Source organism: Cygnus atratus, chromosome 12 (genome assembly GCF_013377495.2).
Source record: "Cygnus atratus isolate AKBS03 ecotype Queensland, Australia chromosome 12, CAtr_DNAZoo_HiC_assembly, whole genome shotgun sequence".
NCBI lineage: Eukaryota > Metazoa > Chordata > Aves > Anseriformes > Anatidae > Cygnus > Cygnus atratus.
Window position 1 is genome coordinate 2,364,993 of NC_066373.1, and position 27,836 is coordinate 2,392,828.

The window sequence follows — 27,836 nt, forward strand, 5'->3', positions numbered from 1 at the left end:
TGAGACAGGGAAATATGCTGAATTACCTCTCTCCCCGGGCTACTTCTCAAGAATATTTCTGGCCTTAGGCAAATGTGAGAAGCCCGGGACTAAGACAAATTGTTCGGCTCCCTGTGATTAATAAAGGCATCGTTATTTTTAAACACGTGGTGTGGGAGCCAATTAATATTAGTCTTTGGCTATCTCTCATGCTGAACAGACCTCAGCTCGACCAAGGATTTATCCCAAGGAATAAAGAGATGAAAAATCTGAGTCGCGTTTGCTGTGCTGTGTTTGCACATAGCTGCTGGTACGTGGGCAAGAGCAGGAATAACTAGTCGGCCACCAGTGTGAAAAAGCTAGCCATGAAATCACCAGTACCTGTCCTTGATTGATAACGAGAGGCATTGATAATTGATAATGAGACACTTCTAAATACCATACCGTGTTTGCATGTAACTAATCTGCTCCCTTGTGTCATGCAGTCAACCGAAATGCACAGAAAAACTTCTCCAGAGTCCTTACGAAGAGCTGGGACCAGAATTACTGAACACGTGGCAGAGTTCCCAGGGCTGCAGCCACAATATGGCATTATTGGGTTCATCTCAGGCGTGCAGCAACCATTTGAGAGTACAAAAAGGTGACTGAGGACCAAGAAGGAAACACCAGAAAAAAGTGATGAGGTACCAAAAGGATGGAAACTCATCGTGGAGTGACAGGAGGTACATCGGTGTCATTTGCCCTGTCCACCCATAGCCCTCTGCCTGCAAGGGGAAGGAAGAAAAACTGCGACAGGGAGGGAGAAAGACCGTGTAAGGAAAAGAACTGAATTTAACTGGCACATGCTCTAATCCTTAGTTTATTTCTGGTTAAAAATATAGCAATCCAGTGCAGTGTAATAAGAAATCTGCTGAAAAGGTAGCAGAGAAACAGCTAAAACAGAAGCAAAGCAAAGCTGAGGCCGCGTTCAGGGCTGTTCCCACAGCTCTGGGTGGGAAATGCCGGGCAGGGTCCCCCGCACCCCGCTGCAGCTGTGCAGGGGCCGCATCCTGCTGCGGACCCACGGCGGGGACACCCGGGGGGAATTTGGTCCCCAGCCCGAAGGGAGCAGCTCGCTGTCGGCTCAGCGGCATCGCCGAGCTCCCAGGCAGGGCGAGACGGCGCTCGTGGTGCCAGGGCACGGGGGGGAAACCCTCCGGGAGGGTTTGGAAGGCGCCGGGACGCCGGCCGTAGGCAGGCGGTCGAGCTAAGACCACGCTCTGGTGATTGGGATCATAACAGCTCAGAACAGGGATACGGCATCTTTAATGAGTATGCATATTATCAGGGGGGAGACAGGGGAGGGGAGAAAATCAAGGCAGGCATATTACAAAGATGGTATAAACGAACAAATTAAGTGACATAGAAAAAAAAAGAAAAGAATACATCCTTAGAGGCTGCCATTGCCAATGACGTTTGTTTTTTGTTTTTCTTTTTTTTTTCTTTTTTTTTTTTCTTTTTTCTTTTTTTTTTTTTTTTACAGGGACATGTTGGAAGCTGGAATATACATCCTGCATTACAAAGTGCAAAATACTACATGCTCAGAGCCCAAGCATGATGTCTGAAACAGTCCACAGCAAGATGTAAGAGACAAACCCACCACCCTCTCCCTCCTCTCTGGGACATGCTCCAGTGCTCCTCCCCAGATGCCTTTTGAAAAACGTTTTTTGTTTTTTTTTTTTTTCTTTTTTAATCTTATTTCGCTTTATTTTACGTCATACTAGGTGGGTCGGAATCGAGCCCTCTCTCCCCGCCAATCTGCTCCCTGGCACCTCTGTGCATGGACGTGTTTGGGATGGGATGCTCAGCGTGGAGTAGTGCTGCTCCTCGTGGGTCGGCGTGGGCTCGGGGAGGGGGGGGGGGCGCGATCTGGGCACAAATTCTGACCCAGGAGAAAGTGAACAGAAAGCAGCCCGGGGTGGTTTTCCAGCCCTGCCGTGAGGGGGAGCAGCCTGGGAGGAGGATTGAAGGCAGGAGGGTGGTGGGGCCACCGCTCGCGCCTTGTGTTCCCCGTTTCCCCCCCTGCCCCATGGGTTTTCACAAAACACCCCTTGCGGCTTGGTTTTAAAAACAAATAAAATGGGGCCGGGTGCCCTCCTCCCGTCCGTCACATCCAGGTAGGGCTCGTGCCTTCCCCGCGCTCCTTCTCGCCTCCTTCTTCCAGCGACTCTTCTCCATTCGTGACAGGAGAAGGGAAGAAAAGCACCGGCTGCCTGATTTTGCTTTTCTCTCCCATTTACTTTAATCGTTAAAGCTGTTGTGGATTTCCCTGGGAAGCTCAGCCTGGAGCATCCCAGGACCCGTACACACGTGACACGAAATCTCCCCACGGTCCCCTCGTCTAGTCTCCGTTTTGGGTTGGTTACCGTTGTTACAAATATATTTTTTTTTGGGGGGGGTGAGGGGAAGGGAAATGAGGTTTTATTTTGTTGGGATTCCTTCTCATCCTTTCCAGTGTTGGGGGGGCAGAGTGTTGATAGCATTTTGCCATGCCACACAGCATAGTGTTATACAAGCAAAGAATTTTGGCTAAAATCCAAAAAACATTACCCAGGAAAAAAGGCAAACTGTGAGTGAGACTCGATCGTTTGTTGTTCTTCTGTGAAAAGACTTGGAAATTGTCGTAGGACAGTTCGAGTTATGATTTTTTTCCCTTTTTGTTGTTGTTGTTGTTTGTTTTGTTTGTTTTTTTTCCCCCATTCATACATGTAACTGTTATTTTTGCAAACAAGACAGTCTTGAGTTAGATGAAAAAGTTAATAAACAAAATGGCGACTCCGATATTTAGTAAGATCACCATGACTACCAGAATGGGAGCTGAGCCCTGCAAGAGAAAGAGAAGGAGAGGAGTTAGGAGGTGCCCCGAAGGTCTGCCCACGGCCGGGGATGCGCACCCTGCAGCGCCCGACCCCAAAGCACCTGCAGGACTCCCTGGACTCCCCCATGTCGTGCACATGGGAAATCTGGCCTTAATTAAGGACCAAAATCGCTTGCTTACCCGAGGTGGTCAACAAAAAGAAAGAAAAAAAAAAAAAGTGTCGGATTTTATGGTTCCTTGGGGATGGTTTGGAGGTGTCTCCAAAGGACCCTTTCCAATAAATGTGATTGTTTAAGCAGGTAACCTGCTGATGGCAAAGGGCAGGCCACTCTATGATGGTCCCCATTAAGGCAACGTTTTAGGATTTCTCTAATAACTTTTTCTGAGGTTCATACGGACCAAATTCCGCTCTTGGGGACTCCATGGGAAACGTCCCAGCGAGGCGTCGGTGTGGGAGCACCTGCCTGCGGCAGCGTTTCTGCCCTGGCATTATCTCACCCAACATTACCCAGTTCCCTGCGGGCTGCTTCTCTGAGTTCCCACTGCAGCCGATTGGGATGTGGCGCCGGACCCCCCTCGGCACCCCAGGAATGATAGGAATAACCACGCAGCACCGGGATTGAAGCTTTCCACCCCGTCTTTATGCGGAGTGGCCAGAAAACACCCACCCTGCCGCCACGTCCCTGCCGTAAAACATTTGCTGTCCTAAAGCGTTAACGTGGCTTGCGGCGGGGTGAGCGAGCGTGCGTGCAGGTAGGTGGTAGCTATTTCCCGGCGTAGCTGGGATCCTCGGCTCTTCCCGCTGCGACGGAGCTGCGCCAGCCTTAACCCCCTGCAATGGTGCTGGTGCTTCGCTCAGCACCTCGCTCCTGCCCTGTGCGCCTCTTTTTTTTTTTTTGGGTGGCAGGGTGGGCGCCCTTTGCGAGCCAGTCCTTGTGCCGGTCTGCAGAGCTGCTGGAAATAAAAAAAAAAAAAAAAAAAAAAAAAAAGGGAAAAGGCTCCTTGCTGGACAGGGCTGGTTTTCTGCTCTGAGCAGGCTGATTCAGTTCGCATTTGGGAGTGGGTGGGAGCGGGGATGCTGGAGCTTGCTGGCAAGGCATATCTGTAGCTTAGCAACAGGGTCAGGGGAAGCCAACCAAACGCAGGGATTGCAGAGAGCCGCTCCTGGCAGCCAGGTATCCACGCCTGGCTGCTTCCAGCAAACCTCTCCGCCTGCACCACGCAAAGCCTTTCCAAGGCAGAAAGCACCCCCCCGCTGCCACTCCTTCCCTCCCCCCCCCCCCCCCGGCCCCACGGCTGCCAAGCGCTGCGATGCGCTCTGTTATTTACTTTCGGGGGGTTTAGCTTCATTTCAGAAGATTACCGGGTTTTACGATTTTTGAGCTCGTGTTAATGCAATAACAGATTGCGAGCGATTATCGCTGTCATTGTTTCTGTTGGCAGGGCACCACAGAGGCACAAAATGCATTTGGTTCCTTCCACCTCGCAGCCAGGGGAGGACGGAGCTGCTCTCATACTTACATCAGCCTCGGTCCACTCGCAGTTTGATCTCCCCTGCTAAAGAGGCAGTGACCATTTCTGCCCTCGCTCTGCTCTGACTGCTAGATGGTCTCGGTAACAAGCAGCACGCAAACTTATCCGCCGGCTGGCACGAGCCTGGGGTGCTCTGGAGGCTGTTCCCCTCTCCCTGCCCAAAGGCACCCAGCAGGGCTGGCTGTCCCCTAATTCCCTGGCGTTTGAGCTTTGCCCTCACAAACACAGACACTTTGGGATGGACCTGCTGGCCTGAGCGAGACCACAACCCTTTGGTACCTGTGGGTGGTGATGGGGTGGGATTTATACACCAGTACGCCAAAATTGTGCCCTCGGCCAGAAAAACAGGGGAGTCAACAAACCGAGCACCGTGCACACGCTCACAGCAACTGGGTTCCCATGCACGAATGTTTTGCTCAAGTCCCTGGTTCAGTTCGCACCCATTTGCATCTTGTGTCCCCTCCTGTTCAGTGCAGAGCCAGGAGACGGTGCCTGCTTTGCCGCTGCCTATCTGGGGACTTCCACGTTGGCCAGCAAAAGCATCCCAAAAAGAAAATGCCCTGGGAGGGAAGGGCCTTTGCAGCCTGAGGGGCCCAAATCCAATGATCCAAGAACCTGCAACTTCTGCTTCTCTTTTCTAACCCCTTCTTTTTAAGACCCTCTCCCCTGTGCTAGCTCCAGCAAGGACTTCCCAGGCCCTGGCACCCCGCTGGTATCGCACCCACAGCTCTTAGCAGGGGCTGGAACCCTGCCTGCGGCAGCTGGTCACATAAACAGCTTTGGGCCTCTGAAGCTTCTGTTTTAGTTCCAGTTACGAATCCTGCTGCACTTCTTGATGCTTATGTCTGGTTTATTTCTAACTCGTAAGGTCTCTGCGCCTTCACCTCTGCTCAGAGCAACGCTTGCCCTTCCCCCCTTTCATGGCAAGGATGTCCTGGGATATTTCATCGACTCCCAAGAAGAGATTCCTGCTCAGTGCCCATGCAGAAGATGAATCCTTTCTGCTTTTCTGCTTTGGCAGAGAGGTTTTGCCAAGCCCAGCCCAGCAAGAGGTCAGCGAGCTGCCTTTAGCTGGAGCTGCAGCCAGCGTTTTGGACCTCGCAGCCCTTACAACGCTACACCACGTGCAAGACCTCTAACACGAGCCACCTACATACAGGAACGAGAGAAATCGCCCTTGATTTGCAGCTTTGCATGCTGCTTTCCTAGTCCAGTGGTGCTTTACCTCATCTTTGGCCTCCTTGAGCCCTGGAGAAGCCCGAAGAAAACCCTGAGGCCAGTGGCATCACAGCCTCTGGGCTGATAGGAAGCCAAAGGTTGAGCTCATTTTCCAAACCTGGGGATCGTGTGCCACGGACAGCAAGCAGCCTGCAGAACTTTCCTTTTTCCTCCTTCATTCGTTGTTTTCGTTGAAGTTACAGCACCTTCTTTAGCCAGGAGCTGCTGGGGGCTCTTCAGCCAGCCCTGCGTGCCGTGCAGGAGCTGGGACACAGCACCGAGGTGCTGCCCATCTCCCATGCAGAGCCTTTAGGGCCGGATCCTGCCTCCCCAGCCCACAGGCACCGCCTGGCAGCATCCTCTCACCTAATTTTAGCTTTTAAACGTTAGACATCCAGACCGTGCTAACCCTCGAGGCTGTCTGTAGAGCGAGTGACATGAGACGAATTCCACCCAGCACGGCGACCAGCCTGGCTCGGGGAAAGGAAAAATTAAACCCAGCTTGGGTGTGCCCGGGCATTCGGCTTGCGTACGGGATGACAGCGAATTTCATCCGCAAAATCTGGCAGCTGTGGGCCTGGGATTTTAGTTTATTTTATAATAAGCTCCCTGGGCTCCTTTGCAGGAGGAGAACTGCTGCCGAGGATGGGTAAGGTACACCAGTACCCACTAGGTGCTGGGGTGCTTCTGGACAAACAGGGATAACCTCCAAGGACTCTGAGATTTTCTCCAAAGTTGAAAGACCTGGAACACAGATCTGAAGCCGTGGAACCACTAAAATGTGAATAAGCCCTCGTCACGGCACAGCAGTAGTAACGGTGCTCATCGCCGTGGAAGTAATGCGTGAGAAGCATCTCAGTGAAGCGCTGTGAGCTTTCCGAAGGTTTCCTTCAGCCTCTCGTTTCTGGCACGCTTTTTGCAGCTCCGACTGCGGCTGCAGCTGAGCACCACCACCTCTGCCCCACCGTTCAGTTTGTTTGTGTTTTGTTTGTGTTTTTTTTTTTTTTCCTTTAACTGCTGTGTAGCAACTTAGTCTTACTGAGAATAGAAGGGACAGCTGGTTTACAAATAAAACTGTGGCATAATTAATTTAAGTATTAGCAATCCATTATTACCTGTTGCAGCTCTGTCTCTGCCATGGAAACCACAGTGCAGGTTACCTAGGAATCCCTCTGGGATCTATTAAGTGTAATTACGAAGGACTTGGATCAGCAAAAAGTACATAGGCATTGTCTTCCAGGCTCAGCACTACGAAAGTGCTGAAAACTTCGCAGCTCCACAACATTTGTGCTGAATTGTCACATAATTGCCAGGAACAGGCTGCTGTGAAACAGTTAAGGAACATTTATCAAGAGGAGCAGAAGGGACTGGCTTCCCCTTCTCCGATGTGTTGCCGCATCCCGGGGGGTCGATGGTTTTAAGGTTTAGGTTTTCTTTTGGTCAAAAGCTGGCAATTGACCCCAACTTTCTCAAAGCTAGACGGCGGCGTGGGGTTGGGCTCAGAGCCCTAAAATGGATCCAGGATGACAAAGTCAGCGGGGTGCGCCCTGCTGTTACATCAGAGGGCTCCTGAGATTAAACGTTTTGGAAAAGGATGCTGTTGAGCTCAGCACTGCATTTCTCTCTGAGCATTATTTACCTTGTGTTGTTACAAGTAATGCCGCGATGTCTGCACATCAAGGAGATTAGAGGAAGAGCAGTTTCTGGTTATTATTTTTTTTAAGAGGCAACGACCCCCAAACTCTTTGTGCATGTGGCAGCTCCTCCTGCACTCGCTGCGGTCCCTGTGCCGGTGCCTCCCTGGGCAGGGCACCCAACTCCGAGGGGTGACAGCAACCAGGTGGCAGCAGGGCTGATATTCCTCCTTATCCCCTTGTAATTACAGCTCACACTTGTTTGCGTGCGTGTGTGCCGGGCCACGGCCACTTGGGATCGGGTTGTGAACCTGTTGTGAGTTTATTTAGATGAGGTGAGAGAAACAAGGAAAACCCAGGCACAGCTGCGTTAGGAGACCTGGGGAAGGCTCCTGATGGGGAAATAAAGGAAAAATCTGAAAGGGAAAGCCAGAGAGGACCACAGGGTTTAGTCCCAGGGATGCTAACCACAAAAACGTCCCCAGGCGCCTTTCCCAGGCTGGTCCACAGGCAGACGGGACCGTGCACAGCATCCTGAGATGCAGGTGACTTTTTGCACTCCAGTGCCTCTGGGCAGCTTATATTCTAGCTGAAATTCGGCGCTGGGGATGGGGGCGAGGGGCGGGGGTCCCTGCCCAGCCCTGCTTTTGCTGCGCTGCTGCGGTGCTGGGCTGTGCCGGGGCTGGCTCTGGCAGAGCACGGCGCTGGCTGCAGATTGGCTGCCTCCTCCTTGCTTTCCCCAGCGACAGGGAAACCTGCTCAGAATCTCTGGGTGGAAAATCCACCCATCGCGCAGACAGCAGGAGAGCAGATGCTGCAGCTCCCGGAGCCCCTCTCTGCCTCCCCGGCTGGTGCAGGGGGGGTCTCTGCCACCCTTAACCCCGCAGACGGCTTGCCAACTTCGTTGCCAACCCCAAACCTGCAGCTGTTTCCTCTGGTTCTTTGCAACAAGAGGCTACACCGTCAGCAGACGGCTGAGAACGCTGAGATTTTATCCGACAGCATGTGACAATGGAAGAAAATGTCGGGGGTGGCTGGGATTTTTGGCCGCTGCCCCGCTGTCGGGCTTTCTCTGTGGGATGAGACAGGGGGATTTTAAAGGGCTAAGTACCGAGCCGGCTCACAACCCTGGCGAGTTTTCCTATTGCCTTTAGTGAGACCACAGTGCATCCCTAGAAGTCTTCATCTGAATACCTGTGACTGCTCCTGAAATGAGGACAGGCAGAGGAATCAGGCTCCGTGCGTGCCTCAGCGCTGCCCTTTCTCTCAGGCATGCTGGGGACCTGTGTGCCCAAAACACTTCTGTTCCTTTTTGGGAACTGCAGATGTTCAGCACCTGCAGGAAAGGGGCTACTTTCTTTTTATCCACTACCCTAAAAATATCTCATCTTTCGTGTCGATGGATAAAAAGGGTTGCTGGCATTTTAGAAAGCCTCTTTCCCCTTCCAGCGGCTCAACAATTCCTTTTTTCCTTTCCTGTTTTAGATCATCTCAAAGGCTCTAGGAAGCTGTGAAGTGCTCAGACACAGGCTTGAGCTTTTTGCCTCGTGGTTCCTTAGGGCCAGAAAGGATGGTGACGTCCACGTAAGTCCCTTAATCCAACAACACTGACACTGGTCCGGGGACGTTGCTTTCCGATTTCATCTGCCCAAGCGATGACAATTGATGCGAGTTTGTTCTGTGCGCGTAGGGGTCAGTGCGCACAGAGACACGGAAAGATCAGGTGCCTTCGAGTGTGATTTTAAGGTGTTGCTGTGACCGCAGCGCCGGCTTGCTGACCCTGAAACCCCAACATCCCCTGATAGCGAGCACCAAGCAGCACTGAATTTCATCAGCATTATTGAGCAGCGGCCTCAAGAAATGACCTTTGAAAGAGGATTTTTCAATTACTGATGTGCAGCCCCCATGGAGGTGGGCTCTGGGAGCTTCTTCTTCAGGGAGTGGTGAGAAATGAGCAAGAAGACAAAGTTCCTGGAGCTTATATGGCAACCCATGCGCTCAGCTCCCCTGCAGAGGTCTGTATCCCCATCTGAGCACACATTGCAAAAAGCTGGAAATCAAAGCAGCCTGTGGCCCCATCCTCAGCCTCACTGCTACAAGAAAAACCCTCTTAGCACGAGAAACCCTCTTAGCATTATCCAGAGGGATAACTTCCAGCTGGGCTTTTCCCAAGACCTTTCTCCAGACCTGCATCCCTGCCTCACTCCATGCCAGCCCTGACCCAGCTGCGTTTGCACCGAAGCTGGAGCTGGCACCCGACCTCTGAGCCAACCCACAGGGCTCGTGGGTGTCCCGTGGGGAGCTGCTTCGTGGCAGATTACTTTTGCACCAGGCTGGCCATCGTTCTGGACAGGGATACTCCAGGTAGGGCAAAAATATCCCTGCTGAGCTACCAGCATCCTGCTCGGCGGGCACCTTTCTGGAGCGGCGCAGCTGCCCGGAGCTGAGAGGTGCCCTTTTGGGTGAGCAGCTTCCCAGATGGCAGAGCGGCGACTTGCAGGGAAGCGGCTGCCACGCAGGCTGCAAGGAGTGGGCATGCACACATGCACACGCACACGCATGTGTGTGCACACACGGCCCTCCCCAGGAGCTGGGGCTTGCCTGCGTGCTGGAGGCAGGCGGGGAGCAGGGAGGGGAGGCTCCAGCATCCCTGCTGAGCAAGGCTTCAGGGAATATGGGGAGCTGTAGTTCTGCAAGAAAATATCCAGAGCATGAACAGGAGCCCCCTGGGCGCAGTGGTTTTTGCAGGATGGAGCCTTCCCCTCTTCTTCCTCGGGGATGGCTGCACTTTCTGGAGGCAAAGGTGGAAGGTGCAGGCAAGGTCACGGTGGTGCACAGGAGGCTGGGACATGTTGGGTGGCACCTCCTGGTCCTCACCCTGCTGGTGCCACTGTCCCCTCCCCACTCGGCCGCTGGAGCAGCCCCCTGCTAGCACAGCGCAACTCTTGCTAGAACAAATTGTTGCTGGCATTGTAGGTTATTTAAATCCACATATTATCTCTTCCTCTGTATTACATTAGCTTCCTCCCAAACCTTCGCCATCTGTTCCACCCTCGGTTATGAATGTGAGAAAACTGAACATGCTGCTTCGCAGCTACAGCACTTAAAAGGATGATGTGCAGCCTAATGGCTTTTCTGGGCGCTTTTACACGCAGCCTGTGCCCGTTCGGCGGTGTCCAGCGTTCACTGGACGTAGCCATCAAGGAGATGTTGCATGAGTGGCTATTTTTCCAAAGCTGAAGCTCACCAACATGTGCAGGGGTCCCTCGGAGCTCCCATTTCTCTCCGAACCAGCAAGATGTGTCCTGCGGTGCGGTCCACCAGCAGACACCCTGCGTGCAGCGCTTCGTAAATGCTGTGTGGGTGCTTGCGAGCCTGCGCTGAAGCTTGCAGGATGAATAGGAAGCCAGCAAGCTACAGGGCTGTGTGTGGGGGTGATTTATCCACAGCCACAGCAGGGAAATTGTGGCAGCTCGGTAGCTGAGCCCTTCCTGCATCCCGGCTGCATCCCCCATCTCTGCTTCTCCCCCCGGCTGCTGCCTTCCCCTGGCTGCACCCATCACCTTTGCCCTGTGGGCAGCAGGCAGCAGGAAGGGGCAGGAGGGATGCTGGAGGTCTGGCAACAGCAACCACACACTGCAGACCACCATGGCCAAACTTTCAGAGAGACTGATGAATGTCGTCCTTTATCAGCCCTGTCTCTCCAACAGCCAAAATCTCCTTCTGCTACACTGACAGCGTGAAGGAGCTGCTCTCAAGGCAAGTCCTGCAATCACCATCAGCTGGGAAATCTGTGGAGCTCAGGCTTCTCCCGAGGCAGGGTCAGCTCCGTCCGAGTTGCACCTGAGCTTCAGATGTCCATGCCGTCTTTGCACCACCTCCTCCCTCCCAGGCAATTCATCCCAGCCCTCAGCTCACTACTGATGGCTAATAGCTAACCACTGCCTCTAATGCTTGAATTTAAGCCCATTAATTCCCTTCATCAAGAACAGATTATTCCCTTCCACTTTGCAGCAGCTGCGTTACACGTTTGAAGATTGCTTTGTCTCCTCTTCTCTAGCCTGAACAACTCCAGCTCTGCCCAGCAGCCAGTTGCTCCTGTAAATCTCCGGCGAGCCCTCACCTCTCCCGAAATGAGGAGCCCCGAATGCTCTTGCACATGCGCCTGTGTTTCACAAAGGAAAGGAATGAAGGCAAGCTGAGCCCGAGCCCTTTGCAACGTGCCCTGATCCGTGACCACGGTACCCTCCTCCAGGTGGCTCGGGTCCCCAGCACAACAAGGTGACAAGGCCACGGCATCAGAGTCACATAGAGGTGGAGTGATGGGGAGACGCCGCAGGTTGACGCAATGCCCAGCTGCCAGGGTTTGAGCAGTGATGTCAAATTATTGGGTCATGTCAAATTATGGGGTCATGTCAAATTATGGGGTCATGTCACAATACTGGGTCATGTCACACTACTGGGTCATGTCACAATACTGGGTCACACTCTGGCCAGTGTGACATTGTGTCACTAACACCCAACCACAAGGAAGCATCACCAACGCCTCGCCTGCTCCCACCTTTCCCCCAGGCGAACGCCCCAAGCCCTCCAACCCAATCCCCCAGTGATAACCACTGTTCCCCCCGAGACATTCTGCAGAGAACACCCCAAATCGCCTTCCAGCACGCACTCTTATGCACCACGGGAGGAGGGAGGGGAGGCTCGAGGTGTAGACAGGGGCATTTTGGGGCTCAGTTGTGCCGGCAGCGCCACCTCCCTCTCCGCTCGCTGCGGTCCCACGACAGCTCTGCACCGGCTTTCCCGGCCAGCTTTCGACACACGACTTTGCCTACTTACCGTACTGGATTTGAGCGCATCCCCATTGTCCTCTTCAGATTCTAGTGCAACAGGTAAGGATTTCTGTGGCGGGGAGAAGGTTAAGTCCCACCTTAGTAGCCGAGGCTCAGCTTTGTCCCCGAATCTCAGGTTTTCCAGTTTCTGCACCGTGGGCTCGGCAGAGGAAGCTGGCCTGAAATTCTCTTTGTTCTGGGACTTAGACCTCAGTCTCTGAACCCCGAAGCCCCGCTCTTCCCCGCGGTGGTCATCAGCCATGCTCCTGCAGGGTCCCCCTTTGCTATAGTGTCTTTTTTGGGTGTGAATCTCTTGCATATAAGAATCCATCCTCATGAGGGGCTTCATCTCCATCTCGTAATTGCTCATCTTCTCCTCGTCTAGCTCAAGCAGCTTGGAGCTCCCTGAGCTGTGGTTGTGGGACCTGTGGTGGGAAGTCCAAGAAACCGTGGCCGGGGAATCTGTCCACCTCTCTCTTTGCTTGTGGTTGGAGGCCGAGTGTTTGTGTCCTCCGCTCCGGCCTCTGTAGTCTTCAGGGACGGAGGCCGACCCCAGCTGGCCGCTGCGCAGCGCCCCGCTTCGCACGCCGCGCGTCCCGCCGACCTTCTCTTCGCTCCAGCTGTTGGGGCGCAGGTAGTCCCCGCCGCGCCCCTCCAGCAGCATCTGGATCTCCCCACCCCGCTCTTCGTCCACCGAGACCTGCCGGGAGAAGTGCGCGCTCTTGTTCCTGCAGGAGCCCAGCGGCGGCGTGGACGAGGGACTGGCGGGGAAGCTCTGCAGCGGGCTGTCCTCGGGGGTCAGGTCGGACGGCGTCGTCCCTTTCCTGTACAGCTCGGGGCTCTCTTGCTGCAGCGGCGTGCCGGTGGAGAGGACCTCAATGTCGTCGCTCGAGTTCTGGCGCTTGGGCCTCTGGCATTCGAGCCCTTTTCGGGGAGGAGCCGGGGGGAAAAGAGAGAGAGAGAATGGAAACAGGATTATTTCTGTTCCGTGGGTGCCCACCGGGTTTTTGGGGTCAAAGAGGAGGTCTGAGAGTGTTGGGTGGCAGGGGAACTGCAGGCTGGATCAGGACATAGACACTATGCACATCCTCCTGCTACTGGACCAAGAGAGGAGGCATTGCTAGCGTTACACCAGGCCCCCTTACACCTGCAGAGAGCGGTTTGGCTTTGGCTGCAGGCATTGCAAAGCTGCCTCTGGAGAGGGGAGATGGCTTAGCCTTCCCCATGATGACTTCATTATGCACTAGGGTTGTGCTTCACACCCTTTTACAACCCTCTGGCTCCACTATCTATTTCCAGCTGATGTAAACAGGCTTGAACGTGGCTGCTCCTTTAGCACGCACAGTTTTCACCTCTCTTGCTGCCCTCCATCCCTGCTTGCTTGGGGACATGTGCAAGGGACCTTGTGCATGCGTTGCAAATAAGAGGCCTCACAACAGGCTGGCAGCCCCAGAGAGGTGGGAAGCTGCTTGCATGATGCAGTCACTCCCTGGTGCTCCTGCGCTGTGCACAGCCCCATTGCCTCCAGCCCTGCTGAGGGGTTATGTCCCTGTCCACTGACGGTTCATCAGCTTGTTCCATCAGCTCGGTTTGAAGGCACAAGAGGTGAAGAAGGGGAATCTCACCTCTACGTTTTTGCATGGGGATGTTTCCATCTGGGCAGAAGTGCTGCACTGGCAGGCCCTCCAGGTAAAGAAGAAAAAAAAAACCAAAAAACAGGACTGCCAATGCACGGGCAGCTTGTCCTTTTTGCCAGCACAGCCTTCCTGCCCCATGCAGCTGAGCCAGGCACAGATATGTTCCCCCTTGCTGGGCACCGTGGAGCCCATCCTGGTCCCTGCAGGCTGTGTGCACGATGGTGAGAGTGAGGACAGGAGCAAGGCAGTGTGTTCGGGGTGACACGAGTCCAATAACACCATCATCCCTTAGTGCACCTCACTGAATGCACTCCGACCCTCCTGAGCCCAGGGAACATCAGGTGGCTGCTCCCTAGGGAACAGGGATTTAGGGATGGGGACTTGAAGAGACGTTGAGTGTCTTCTGCTGGAGGTGGCCAGCGAGTGGGAAGCGTATTGTTCTCTGGGCAATTAAAAAATCTGCATCGTATTAATCCTTCGTGAGACATCAAATTATTTTGAAGGGGTGCAAGCTACCACTGGTTAAGTCTCATTTCACCCTCTCAAGGCATAGCTGTTCCCAGCTAAAGCCATGCTAAATTATGTGAATAATTTGATAAATATATTAACTGCCTAATGCCCCTGAAATGCATCTAATTGCAATTGCTATGGCTAGACAAGAAATGAGTCTCAAAAAAGGAAGAACTCAATTTCTTACCGTGGTTTAAAAATAAATGCTCTGAAGTGCCTGCTCTAATCTCTCTGCTTCTGCCGAGCAATTTTCTCTAGTGCATCTTCTTGGGGAGCCGCTGGGACGTGCCTTCGCCCGCAGCCGTCCCCGCGCCCGCCGCGCCACGGTCCGGATCCGCGCGGGGGATGCCGGCAGCGTGGGGATGGATGTCCCCATCGGGGCACTCACAGGGGAGGCACACAGGAGCAAGGCTGCTTGGAAATTTCCCGTCGAAGCAATTTCTCGATGGGAAATAGGGCTTCCGATGGCTGCCAGTGGTTTTTTGGATTATTCGCCGCAGGAAATTCTGGCTGTGTTTTGGGACGGTGCTCAAATAGCTCGGTCCTTGTTTGTTCCCTGCGTGTCTGTATTTCCCAGGGTTTATGTGGGGCCCCTGGGCACTTCTTGTACCAGTGGGAAAATGTAATGAAGGAGAAAGGTGGAGCTCAGCCCCTCTGTTTTCATGCAGAATAACTCTCTGGGAGCTTTCTGGGGAAAACACAGACAGGTGGGCTTGCGGCTGTTGTGGAGATGGTCCTGCTCCCGCTGTCCTCCTGGCTCACAGGTGGGAAACTGGGGCAGGGAGGGAATAAACAGCTACGTAGGAGAAAGGTGGTCATATAGCTCAGATAAAGGCAGCTACTGATGCAGGCTCACCCAGAGCCACCCTGCTCGTCCCAGGCTTTGACTGATCTTCCCCAGTTCTGCTCTCCAGGGCTCTGGCTGGAGGTGCAGGGCCTTGAAAGCTTCCCACCGGCTCCGACCACCCCAAAGCCACCTTCTGATGGCACAGCCAGCCCCAGCCTGGTCCCACCTCTGCTCCCTCCCCTTGGCACCAACCCCAAGCTCCCCTGGCTGTCCCAAGCCCCGTGATGGAGGTGCCAAAGCCCCACCATCCTCCAGCATCCTCACCCTGGAGACCCGCACTAGGGATCGCACTATTAAGCATCCTCTCATCCTAAATCTTCCCCACCTAGCCCTGCAATGAGCTGTTTCTGCCTCTCCTTCTCTATCCAGTTAATCCCCTGGGGTTTGCAGCCCCGGCCAGGGCTCGGGGCCGAGGGGTGGCAGCGCCAGTGGGGTGCAGGCGGTTCCTTGCGGAGGAACACGACAGATGCAGGGTGCCGTCTTGCCTGCGTTCGACACCCGAGGATGTTCAACAATTATTCCGAGCTAAAATTAGCCAGGGAACACGTGATGTTCCTGGAAGAACCGTCGTGAGAGCGCTACGGAGGATGCGGAGCACCAAATCTGGATTTCCAGCAGGATGGAGGCAGCCGTGCCCGGCCACGGCGTCTTCAAAGCCAAGCACGCACCCCAGGTTTCCCCACGTCTTAGATGGCGTGTTTGTTTTTTAATGTGCTCTGAGTGGAAGCTCCTTCCCCCCCCGGCCTCACCCAGGCATGACCCACCCAGCCAACGTGAGCCCCACCGCAAGCCGAGCCCCGCATCCCCGTCTAGCAGCTGGTAAAAAATGCATTACCTAAAAATATCTTTTCAAGAGGTGATTTAAAACAGCAAAGTCTCTCGGCAAAGAGGAAATGGAGACGAGGAATATCTCAGGGCTGAGGAAGCCCCAGGGACCGTGCAGCCCAGCGAAAGAGCTCAGATCTCCGACGTACAAATCGGAGGTCTGCAGGGGGAGGAGTGCCGAGGGGTTGTTTGAAGAGGGCTGCGCTTTCTCCTGGCAAAGCCAGGCTGTGCAGGGCTGGCAAAAGATGCCAGCATCCCTCGGCATCCCTCCTGCCCGGCCTTGGCCACGCTGCTCCTGCCGGGGACCAGCACCCAGACGTGAGTCACCAGCACCAGCCCTCAAGCGATGAAGATGAATGAGCAATACTCAGTTAAAGAGCTGGAGGGGGGGATAATGATAGATGCCTCCTAATGAGGGTTTGGTGCAGGGAAAGTTTTGAATAAAACCATTCAGATATATTAATTACGTTAATTATTGCCACGGGGACTTGGATCTCTCCCCTCCCACCCCTTGCTAAGTGCAGCCTTGGTGGGGCAAATCCTCCCTGGGCTGCACATCCCCGGCTTGTCCTCCCCAAGCCTTTCCTGGCACCAAGCCTCTCCTCTGGGCACCAGCTGCTCCTCTGCGGCCGGGGCAAGCCTCGTTCCTTGAGAATAAAAGCTTTGGACAAGCCAGAGAGAAATGCTGGAGATGTCGGAGGGAAGGAAGATGCTTCCAAACCTGGCTCTGTGTGCATATGAGTGCGTGCAAAGCCATCAGGCAAACCCTGAATGCTCGTACCCTGACACCTTTGCACATGCACACAGATGGCTTGCACACCAGGTGAAGGATTAGATAGGGCACACTTATAAAGCCCAGGCATTTATAAGAAGGCACAAACCAGGCTCTAGAAGCCATGGGGGTAAAACTGTGCTTGCCTTCAGGATCATTTGTATTTGCATTTTACTTTCAGAGCTCTTGGTTTGTGTTTTTTTGTTTTTGTTTTTTGTTTTTGTTTTTGTTTTGGTCTGTGCAACCATTGGAGGCTATACATTGAAAAAATGGGCCTCTTTCAGTGCAAAAAGCCAAGATCTCTGCAACAACATGAGTGCATGGGGTGGATTGAAAGACCGCCGATAGACCCCCCCCCCGCAAGCCAGACCGAGCCTCCGTGCAGGGCTCATTTTTGCCGGTTTTATTACAGAATTTATCATTGTTTGCAAACCCTGATGCTGTGCGGGGCCAGCCGGCGCGGTATCGTGCACTGACCGTTTTCCCTGTGCTGGAAGGAAGGCGAAAACTCTTTGGCAGTGATCCTGGCGATGCGCGCTTCCTCCTGGGCTTTCTGCGCCGCCGTCACGGCCGCCTCCGCCTTGGCCCGGGAGTGGGAGGTCCTGCAAGGCAACAGAGACACAGGGACGTGTGAGCGGGGGGGGGGGGGGGGGGTCACGGCAGTGCCTGGGGGTTTCCCTGGTCCCCCCCCCAGTAATCCCCACCAAAAAGGGTGATTTTGATGGAGCCGTGCCCAAGGATGTCAGAGGCGTTGGTACGCGCGGCCCCTTTGGGTGCTCAGCTCTGAGCAGTCGTGATCGCGGAGATCTTTAGTGGGGTTTTGGTGCCGTGGTTGCAAAAAGGGCCGTGTTAGGTGCATGGTGAAGGTTTTGGTCTGCAAAGCACCGAGCGTCCCCAAGCCTTGCCATGGGCTTTTTGCAGCCCGGCACAAGGAGCCTGCCAAGAAAACCATCCAGTATCACTCAGCTGAGCCCTAAACCAAAGCTCTGCCTCCCCTCCATGGACCAAAGACGAGGAAAGGGGACAGCGAGAACACAGAGAAACCCAAAGTGCACCCAGCAAACCCCACAGGGCTGTGGTGGAGGAGCTACCCCAGGGATCGGGATTCGTTTGGGAACAGGTGATAACATCTATAACATGCCACTCCTGTCAGCTTTAGGGGTTGAATTTCTAAATTTCCAGCTGGTGTTTTTTAACCCAAAATGCTCACTTTTGGATCAAAAAGATTGCCCCCCCTGCCAGCACATATTGTGCGTAAAGCAGTGTGTAAATACAAGCAGGGTTTGTCACCAAGACCAGGAGGGGTTGGTGCCCCTCCATCGCCCCTTGCCGCACCTTGAGAAGGGATCTCCTCGCTGGGGGCGAGCAGCTGCCCCCTGCTCTCATCCATCCCCCACGGACCCCCAGGTGCCCGTGTCTGATGGCTCCGGTCTCACCCCCAGCCCCTCGGCACCGTTCCCGTGCTCATCCCCTGGAGCAGGTTTGTCCCTTCCCCTTCGCTCAGCTCTCGAGGCACTTTAAAAAACTGCCTGTTCCTACCCGCCCCGGTGCAGGCAGCGTTATAAATAGCTCAGCTGATTTCTTTTCCCTCCAAAAGCAGGCCCTCCATCTCCTTTAATCATTTTTTTTTTTTTTTCATTCTGCTGCTCTCTGAATTCCCTCTAATTTTTCGACATCTGCTCGGAGAGGAGTGCCATTTCTGACAGGCTCCTATAAATGGAAAATGGGGCCAGCAACGTGCCTCGCGCCGCACCGCGCCGCACAAGCCGGGGACATGCACGTCTGTGCCCTGCTGCTTCTTCAAACCCAGGCAGGATGCCATCAACCCCTGCCCCCAGAGCCACCCTGTCCCTTGTTTTTAAGTGCTAGCAAGTTGTTTTTGCTCTAGTAAGTGTTTTATGTATATAAATTGGCTGCTCTGCGGTAGCTGGGTATGCATACAGCCCCTTCTCACAGTGGTGGCGGAGGTGCAGGTCCCCCCTGAACAATGCAATAAAAAATTGGTTGAAAAGGTTTCAAAATCTGGGCTGTAAGGGCACAGTCTTTTCCAGCTCTTCTCCATGCTCCTGCAGGGATAGAGGGGTGGACGAGCATGTCACTGGCCCATCCCCTGGCAGATACCCCAGATCAGCCCTTTTAGAATGCTCAGCGTCTGGAAGAGGGGGATGCAAACTGCGCCTCTTGTTTGACACGGATGTGGTCGGTGCAAAAGGCTGGGGTGCCAGTCCCGTCGATGAAACCGCCCCAGTTCCAAGAGCAACATCAGCTGAGGCTTGAAATTAGGATGCTGGCTCTCTGAGGTTGTTACAGGGCCTGGCTTTTTCCGTGGGGGCTTCCCAGTGGTCTGGCCGTTGGCTCCTGATGATCCCCCACCCGTCTCTGCCTCCGCTCTGTCCTCGGTTGGAAGCTGTTGGGGAAGGGCCCGTCCCTCCCGTGCTGCAGCACGTTCGTACGGCAGGCTGCCCGTCCCCGCTGGCCTGATACGAAGGATTAATAACGTCTGGTGCTGTCTGGACCGAACTCAGCAGGCAGGATTACACGCCGCCTCCCGAGTCTCCTCCCTGGGGAGGCAGCTGGAGGCAGCGATCCGTCACTTCTTCCAGGGAAGGAGGCTGGAAGCTGCGTGTGCCACTCACGAGCAGACCGAAGGACAGGCAAGTCAGGAGGGCACGCTGGAAGAGCACACGGGGAGCATCCACACCATGCTCCCCTCTCAAGGACCCATGGGCTCCCATTTCTTCACCAAAATGGGCCAAAAAATCCACCCCTTTGGGGAAGATGTATATCCATCTCTGGAAAACTCACTCCAGTGACTTCTGGACTGGTTCATCCCCGTGGATCAGCCCAGGACGAGCAGCAGCTTGGGGGTTCAGCCCAAGCAGAGTTAAACCCAACCCCATGAATTAAACCATCTCCGATCTGAAATATTTTCAATGCCCACAAAGCTGATACAACTTCGAGCGCGGCGCAGAGGCGCAGGCAGGCTTAATTGTTTGTAGTGCTCTCTAAGATGCTTGCAGGAGAGGCGCCGTTGGAGTGAAAAGCAGAATTATGATGATCTATACATTGCATAATAAAATACATAAGTATTCCCAAATAAATGCAAGTAATCCAGTTAGTGCTCGCATGACTTTGTCACATACTAAATTTAACAGCTGTCTCCTTTCTATATGCCTGCTGCTCATGGCGTGCACTAAATCTTAATTCCCCAGCTAATTGCTTGACTTTCGGTGTAAAGCGGGTCTTTCTCCACGGCACACAGAGAGCCCTGATCTACTCACGCTTCTCTGTCGCAAACGGGGATTTCTGTGGGATTTTGGCCAAGTCCGAAAGTGGACAGCGGGTCAGAGGAGCTAAATCCTAGAACGCAGGGTCAAAATGAGGCTGAAGCTGTCCCTTCGTTACCCATGGTGTCCTCAATCCTGTAAGGAGCCCGCTGGACAAGTGCTGTTGTTGTTTGTAGGGACACGGTGCCCCTTGCACCCCGTCTTAGCTGTCTGAAAGTCCTGCTGGAAGATGCTCTGCTGGGTTTCCTGCACCGTCCATGGGGCAGCACGGGGGAAGGAGCACCTCATCCTGGGTGATGGAAATGGCTGGAGTGCCCAGCATCATGCACACGAAAGCAAAGGGACTTTTGAGGATGGCTACAACCCCTAAATCCCATTTCAGCACGCCAACCGACCCATACTGGAGGTGTTTCGGTGAGGACGGGGCTGGGAAGAGCTAGAGGGGCGATGCTGGGGGCGGTTTGTAGCTATCAGACCCGCGGTGCAGTTTGGTCCAGGGCTGGTTTGGGCAATTTCCTTCGTCAGTTTGTGCCAAGCTGACTCACTGCGCCTCGAGGACGGCCGGGCGAGTGGTCAAACTGGCAGGAGGAACTGGCAGAAGGCAGGGGGAAACCGCAACCACAGAGATTTCTGCAAACCTTTGCAGATCTCCTGCGATTCGGCCAGAAGTGACAGGGGAAGGGATAATACCTGCGAGCGGCTCGTCATGCCAAGTTTATCAGCTCCGGCTAATCTATACGAGGCTGGAATAAAGTGATCTGAAAGGAAGGAGCTGGCTTTTCAGGAACGCCAGCGGTGACTCCAGCCTGGCTTTGCGTGCACAAAGGGCTTTTGCTGCAAAACCGATGCCACGATTTGTGGCACCCAGCAGTTTCAGGAAGAAACCAAGTAAAATCAAGACCAGGCGAGGCTCGAGTGGAGTCTGGGCTAGCAGAGTGCTTTGGTAGGAGAACAAATAGTTACAATGCTTAAAAAATAGGCTGAAAATGAGAGCAAGCTTGTGGACTATCGGAAATATTTCCGGAATGGAGTTGGGTCTGGTAAAGTGGTAAAGGTGATGCTTGTAATTGCAGGGTAATGGTGACCTGGTGTCACAAGAAGGGTGAGCTGACAAGAGACTCGTCCTCCTTGCTCCTTTTTCTCATGTTCTTGATGAAAAACAGGCTTTTTTTTGCAAGAAAAATAAGTAACAGACTTTCTGAGAAAATGTATGTCCTGGGCCAAAGGCAATTGAGTGCTGGAAGCAGGGGGAAATTTGCATTATTCATTGTTTAAACGTGAAAAAAAGCATGATACAGGCGGCATTTCTGGACAAGGAGGTCTGTTTCCCAAAATTCATGTGGCAGCTCTTGCTGGGGGATTTCCGTTCTGCAAGTGAAGGTGTCCCCTGCTCAGTGGGATTCGGGCTTGCCAGGGAATTACAAAACTGCTGCTTTCCTGCGCCGGCTTGCCGGGATCCTGCTGCGGGGATGGAGATCCCCAGCTCTCCCCCATCCCATACTGGGAGCTGCTGGAGACCTCTGAGCCCCTCGGCTTCTCCCTCTTGTTTTGCATTTGCTTGGCTCAGGTGGAGCGGCAGACAGAGTGAGCTGAGTGTCCAGCCCTTAGGTATGGAGGAAGGAAGCCGAAATCAAGCTCCCTCGGGATACAAAGCCCTGCGAGAAATTCCCCCGTGGCAGAAATCTCAACATCGCTGCGTGCGAGGGAGCTCGGCTCCCATCGGCGTCCCCTCAGCAGCCCCTCCACTGCCTGGCTCTACAGCACAGATTTGTCGCAGCACCCGGCGGTGCAGTGATCAGCTGAATGGAATGATTAATTAAAAGAAGATGATTGAAACTGCTCTTGAAGCCTTCTTCTGTGCAGCTTTCTCTTTTAATGAGACCTCCTCGTGCAATGCAAAAGGAGCAAACCCTGCCTTCTGTGTTTTCATGGAAAATAGCCTACGTGTCCAGGTGCAGGGACATGGGCACACAAATAATTATCGTTATAGGTAACGAAAGCCAAGAAATGGGCTGATTTTGGCTCTGGCACCCAGGGGCAGCAGGACAGCCCGGATCCTGCACCCATCACTGCAAACCCCTCCGCATGCCCTCTTTGGTGATGTGCCAGGGGTCCTGGTCCTCACCGGGGACACACTCTGGGGACCCTGCAGAGGAGCACTGCTCACCTGTCAGCATCCTCAGGGAAGATGGAGTTAAGCACCCGCTGAGCTCATCCCGGGACACAACAAACAGCCTCGAGTTTTCCTAAGGGGCCGGGCTGGCTCCATTGAATTCACTTTGTGTCTCGGGTCAATATGTAATCAGGCTTTTTTTCTTTTTTTTTTTTTTCCCTCTAAATGCATCTTTATCTTCCTATAGGAGGCATGTTTTCTCCCTCCATTACAGAGGGTCATGTATTTTTCAAATGGCAAAATTCAATTAACACACACTAGCTGCAAGAAAATACTTCAGGAAAAAATTCAGTGAGAGCATTCCTCGGGGCATTGAAGACTTGGGGCTTTGCTTTCCCCTCTGGCCCCGGTAACCAGCTCTGTTTGGCACTTGGTGGCTGTGGTGGCCACAATGGGCCCGGCCACCCATGTGCAAAAACCAGGCTCGTGTGAGCGCAATGCGCTCAGCTGCGTTGACTTGGCCGGGGTTATTCTGCACTCCCACCAACACAGCTGGGAGCAGGATCTGGCCCTAATTGCAGCAAGCCGAGACGCACCGAGGGGCATAAAGCAAAAGTCCCCGAGTGATCGATGCTGGGAAGTGAACCCCAGAGCTGGGGGGAAGAGGGCGAGCGCCGGTGCGAGCCCCACCAGGGCCACCCCATAGCACCCCCTGCGTGGGATCCGTCACTGCGACCAGCCCCGGGGCTGTCTCAAACCCTGAGGTTTGGCTGCTTTTCCTGCTCTCCTCGGTGGGACAAACCGGGCCTGAATTATTAATAGCTGCTGCAGACTGTCTGGCTTCTACCTCTGCGGGAGCAGTGCTGATTTAGGGCAGAGCACGGCCACGCGATGCTGCTGGGGAGAGCTGCAGAGCCCGTCCTGCATCCCTGTGCCCCCAGGCTTTGGCTCAGCATCCTTCAACAGGCTTGCCAGCCCGCATCCAGCACCCTTCTGGCCCCAAAAGGCCGGCTCGATAACCGTGGTAGCTGCCACCCAGGGCTGGGCTCTGTCTAGACGCTTCCTTGGGGGAGTTGGGAGATGGCAGCAATTAACAACCTGTTTGTTATTTTCCCTATCTGGCTTTTATTGCCCTGATAAAAACCCACTCTCAATTCCAGCTTGACTCTTTTCACGGCTCTCCTGGCTTGGTTGTTATTGCACTAAGCTTGCCTTGAGTGATTTGTGAAGGCAGTAATACAGTGCCGGTACTCAGGGGGTGGAATATTAGACACACCAATTAGCTATCTGTGCATAAATCCCCATTTACCTGCTTATCGCGAGCATATTTGCCTTGCCCGCTTCCTCCGTCTGCTTTTCCCTTTCCCACCCATCCCCTCTAGCTGGAATCCCTAATCAAGAGGCAGAAAGCAGCTAATGTGACCTCTGACATGACGTAATGCAGCCAAAAACGTCTGCTCTGACTCTGTGCAGCCAGACAGCGAGCAGGTGCTGTGCATAGCAAGGAGAGCGCCTGGCTGCCCTGCTCCACGGCCAGACAGCCTGGCTCTGCCCCCAGGATGGAGATTTGGGGTGGGGGAGCAAAGTGCCCCAGCCTGAGGGCATGCACGGGTGATGGGGAGCAGGCAGAAGAGCTTGGCCACTGATATGCTGGGGCTGGCGAAGCAAGAAGCTTCCCATCATCAGAAACTTCCCCTAAGGGGAAGGGCTGGGGTTGCACGGAGCAGCGGGAATGGTTATTCCAGGCGAGGCAGCTCTGAAAAGCTGCCCCGAAATCACATTTCAGGCGAAAAGTTCCAAAAAAAAAAAAAAAAAATTCAAGCTGCTGAAGCCTGAAAAAATACTCGATGCAGCTGTTTGATGTTGCCCAAGAAATACAGCCCGATGTGGAAAATACCTTGGTCAAAAGCCCAGATCCGATCCTCCCCGTGGTTTGACACAGGGAGACGTAGCGCTGTGTGGGGAAGCCGTTCCCATCCAGCATCGTGGGGAGCGGGCGCCTGTGCCCCAGCTTGGGGCCCTCCCAAATTCACGGGAATGGGGATGGGGCCAGCTCCCATTTAGCTTCTCGCTCCAGGCTCCTGTGCCAGTTCTCTTCTACCTTTGTGGTTTTGGAGCTTACGAATGGAGAGTGAAGTCGCCGAGGCATCCTTTGGCCATGCAGTGCCTGGGACACTGAGCTGCGTCCTCCCCGGTGGGGGACGAGAGCCCCCGAAGGCTGTAACACCACCATCCTCTTGTGCTCTCCTTGCCATCCTCCCAAATTGGCCATGGGGATGCTTGTATTTGTATTTTTACCCCTATCACTGCTAAACAAAAAGTGCCCAGAACAACCAAACTGGCCTAAAGGGCTGGGGCAGAAGGGGCTGGTGGACGATTTTGGTACCCAAAGGCAAACGTGCCACTGCTGGCCAGGACATTCTCCAGCATCCCCCCTGTGAAGGGGCGTGCAGAGCCAGGCAGACCCACGGATTTCCCTCCCCGTGGCTTTCCTTCCTTTTCATCTTTTGCCCCCTGGCAAGGGCAAAGCTGACGGGCCTTTCACACCGGAGCCGGTGCGCAAGCTGCCGCGAGACGTTATTTACAGCTCGTGAGATAATTAACATCTGGAGAGGGAGTCTCATCTCCTGCCATCTGTCACTTGCAATGAAGCTTCGGAGGATGCGGGTGAGCGACGCGACCAGGCAGCACCTGCCCGTCCCGGCGCTTCGGTCCCTGCCACGGAGCCGTGTGCTGGAGCTGGGCTTTGCCTTGCAGGAAGGACAAGAGCGACGATAACCACAGTCCCACCACTGCCCCAGCCCGACCGAGCAAAGGAGAGAACAAACTCCAGCTCTAGGGATGGATTTTCCCATTTTCCTATGAATTGGGAACAGATGAGGTATTGCAGCGATGCTGGGAGCTTTGTTAGCTTCTGGAAAGTGATGGTTGGTGATGCAAAACCTGCAGGAACCCACTTGGAGCAGGGTGTGGGAAGAGTTAGCTCCAAGGGAGGGAAAGGAACGGGCAGGGAGATGTTTCCTTCTTTCCAGCTGCTGTGGTTTGGATGGGGTGGGTTTCCATGTTTTTACCGGATAATTGTCATGTACATAATGGAAAAGGCGACTGCCCATTTGGAGAGTGTGAGAGGAAATGGGAAACACTGACGTCCCTCTTCATCCCCTGCTCTCGCAGGGCGCCAGCAGACAGCCCTCCTCGCACACGTCCCAAAGGCATAAACATGCCACAAACGCTCCTCTAACCCTGTGCAAAAAATAGCGCATTACAAACGATCCTGCCACTTCCAGGCAGGAGGCAAAACAGTTTGGAAGAAATCTCTAACAACCTTTGGGGGAAAAAAAAAAAAAAAAAAAAAAAAGAAGAAGAAGAAAAAGCCCAAGAAAAAGCAAACGAAGGCACAAAATCTCCAAGGAACCTGGGCAGTGCTGGATGCTCTGCACACTGCAGATCTATACTGTCTGTACTAAAAGCAAAAACAGAACAGCAGAAAAGCCCTACATCAATGCCGCATTCGGGTGGAGATTTTTAAATGCACAACAGGCCAAGTTATAGCTCCCAGAGCAGCCGTAACTCAGCCTGCTTGGACATGTGGAGCATTTAGTTTGGCTGTACATGCTGCTGCCTGTGATGGCTCCGGGCTGGATCCTGCGTTCTCGTTGCATCGCCCTGTCTGACGTTATCCACCCGCTTGGATTTACCGAGGGAAGGAGGGTAGGGGTGTGATGGGGATCACCCCCAGCCACTAATTTGGGCCAAGCTTCTTAGGATGGGCTAAGGCTGGTGGACAAAGCCTGGTTTGTGAGACCCGGAGGATGCTGGAGGATTCCTTTGCTTGGCAGGGCCTGCCCCATGCTGCAGGTCTAAAACTGGAGGATTTGGTGGGCCATCAGCATCCAAAGCCACCGGGTTTCCCAAAACAGCCCATTCCTCCCAAATTTCCACACCGACCACCTCAGCTGGTGGCTGCCATGCATGGGATGGTGTGGGGTGGAAATGTCAATGCCAGAGGTGCCAGACAGCACAGAGAGAAACTAAACCGGGGTGAAGAGAGCCGGGGGAGCCTCCTCCAGGCACAGCCTGGCCCTTTGGGAAATGTAGAGATCTTTCCCTGCAGCCAAGGGAGAACCACTTGGAAGAAGAGAATCTGGGGAATTCCCACAAAAACCTCCAGGTGAAGATTACAGGCTAGCAGGGCAGATCCACCGGTTTAATTTCAGTTTCATTTCGATGTCTAAAAAAGAATGAGTCAACCCAAATCCTGAAGCAAAACACAACAGAACCACAAGGAAAAGTCTTGTTTTCTTTCCCTAACCCTTTACCCCTTTTGTGTTTTGGCTGAAACGTTCTGGCAGTTTCACAAGTTTTGGTCACCTCAAGCAAAACAGACATTTGGCAAACAAACTTCCCAGGCAATTTTTTTTTTTTTTTTTTTTTTTTTTTTCCTGCTGTGGGAGCCACAAAAAGCCTGAACGAGGCAGGGTAACGCCGAGCTCCTCACCCCTGTGTGGGTGTGATGGAGACGGGTGATCCGTGGCGTGCCGCTGGCCACACACACCTTTAACCAGCCAACACTCACCAGCACCACCACCCCCACCCCCATTTCAGAGCAAACTGCAAAAAAAAAAACCTAGTCCAGAGCCAGCGAGGGACTTGTTTAACTGAACTTAGTATTTTAGTTCCAGCGCGGCCTGAAGCCAGGCCAAGGCATGGTCTCGGGAGCGCTGACGGATGCTCTCCAGCTGTCGGAGGAGAAGTGCGAGATGTCCACCCTGACCCTCTGGGATTTCTCGGCCACCTCCAGCCCTGGGGATAGGAGAGAGTGCTCCTTTCTGGGTGGTGGGACAAGGGACTAAGGGGCGGGCTGGATGGTCCAGTCCTCTGAGTGACGGAAAAATGCATTTCTGCCAGCAGGGCTGTAAGGCATGCGCAGAAACCAAACAACCCGCGCCTTGCTCCACGCAGCCCAGCACTGGATGATTCCCTGCCTCTGCCTGGAGCCAGGCACCAGCCATGGGCACAGCTCCTGGTGCCTCTTGCCACGTTCAGCCTCACCGGGACGGAGCTGGGGGAAGGCAGAGCCAGCCCCATGTGGGACGTGGCAGCATCGTCTCCATCCCTCCTGCCACATCCAGATCCCACATCGCGGGCCGTGCAGGAAGGCACCAGGCACATTGCACCAGAAAACTGGAAACACAAGAAAATGCCAGCCTAGAGCAAAAATGCTCCCCCCTGAAAATTGCTTAATGCCATTCTGGAAGGCACCAAGCAGGGATAAGGACTGGGGTTCCGAGCCCTGTGCAGTGCGAGCGCCGCCGGCTGCAGCCCCAACGGCTGTGGGAGAAAAAAAAAAAAGAAAAATACATCTTCTGCGTTGCCACAGCAACGAGCAGCTCCTGCCTGCCTCAAACTTCAGAGCCCACCCAGAAGATGCTTTCCTCACCTCCGCTTCCCTGCTGCCTGCACGGGTTCCTCCTCCCTGGTGCCTGGGCAGAGGCTGGGAGCCCACAGATGAGCTGCGCCCCCCCAAAAACCCCACTCCTCACGAGGCTCCTCAAAGCCTGCCTGCTCCTGGCTTCGCTCCACAGATGCTGGTGCTGTGCGTCCTGGCGCACCCCAAGCATCCTGCGGCATCCCCTGGATGGGATGCAGCCTCTCCAGCAGGAATCCTTTCCAGTTCCCAAACTCCAGCGTGCTCCGGGGATGGCAGGCAGCCCCAGGTTTGCAGGTCTGCGCTGCCCCTGAGGCAGAGCCCGTGAAAATTTCCACTTAAGCAACCAGCAGCACAACAGGGA

At 54.1% G+C, this 27,836-nt stretch overlaps 1 protein-coding gene across 1 annotated transcript in view; it reads right to left on the reverse strand.

Annotated features, from left to right (window-relative positions):
* Window positions 1-2,620: 2,620 nt before the first annotated feature.
* JPH3 (junctophilin 3) overlaps window positions 2,621-27,836 on the reverse strand; it is a 48,668-nt gene continuing 23,452 nt past the window's right edge. Inside the window, exons 3-5 of the mRNA XM_035566267.1 lie at window positions 17,122-17,246; window positions 12,061-12,977; window positions 2,621-2,842 (exon numbers count right to left, since the gene is read on the reverse strand). Coding sequence (XP_035422160.1) covers window positions 2,762-2,842; window positions 12,061-12,977; window positions 17,122-17,246 — 1,123 coding nt within the window. The 3' untranslated portion in view covers window positions 2,621-2,761. The remainder of the gene's footprint in view (window positions 2,843-12,060; window positions 12,978-17,121; window positions 17,247-27,836) is intronic.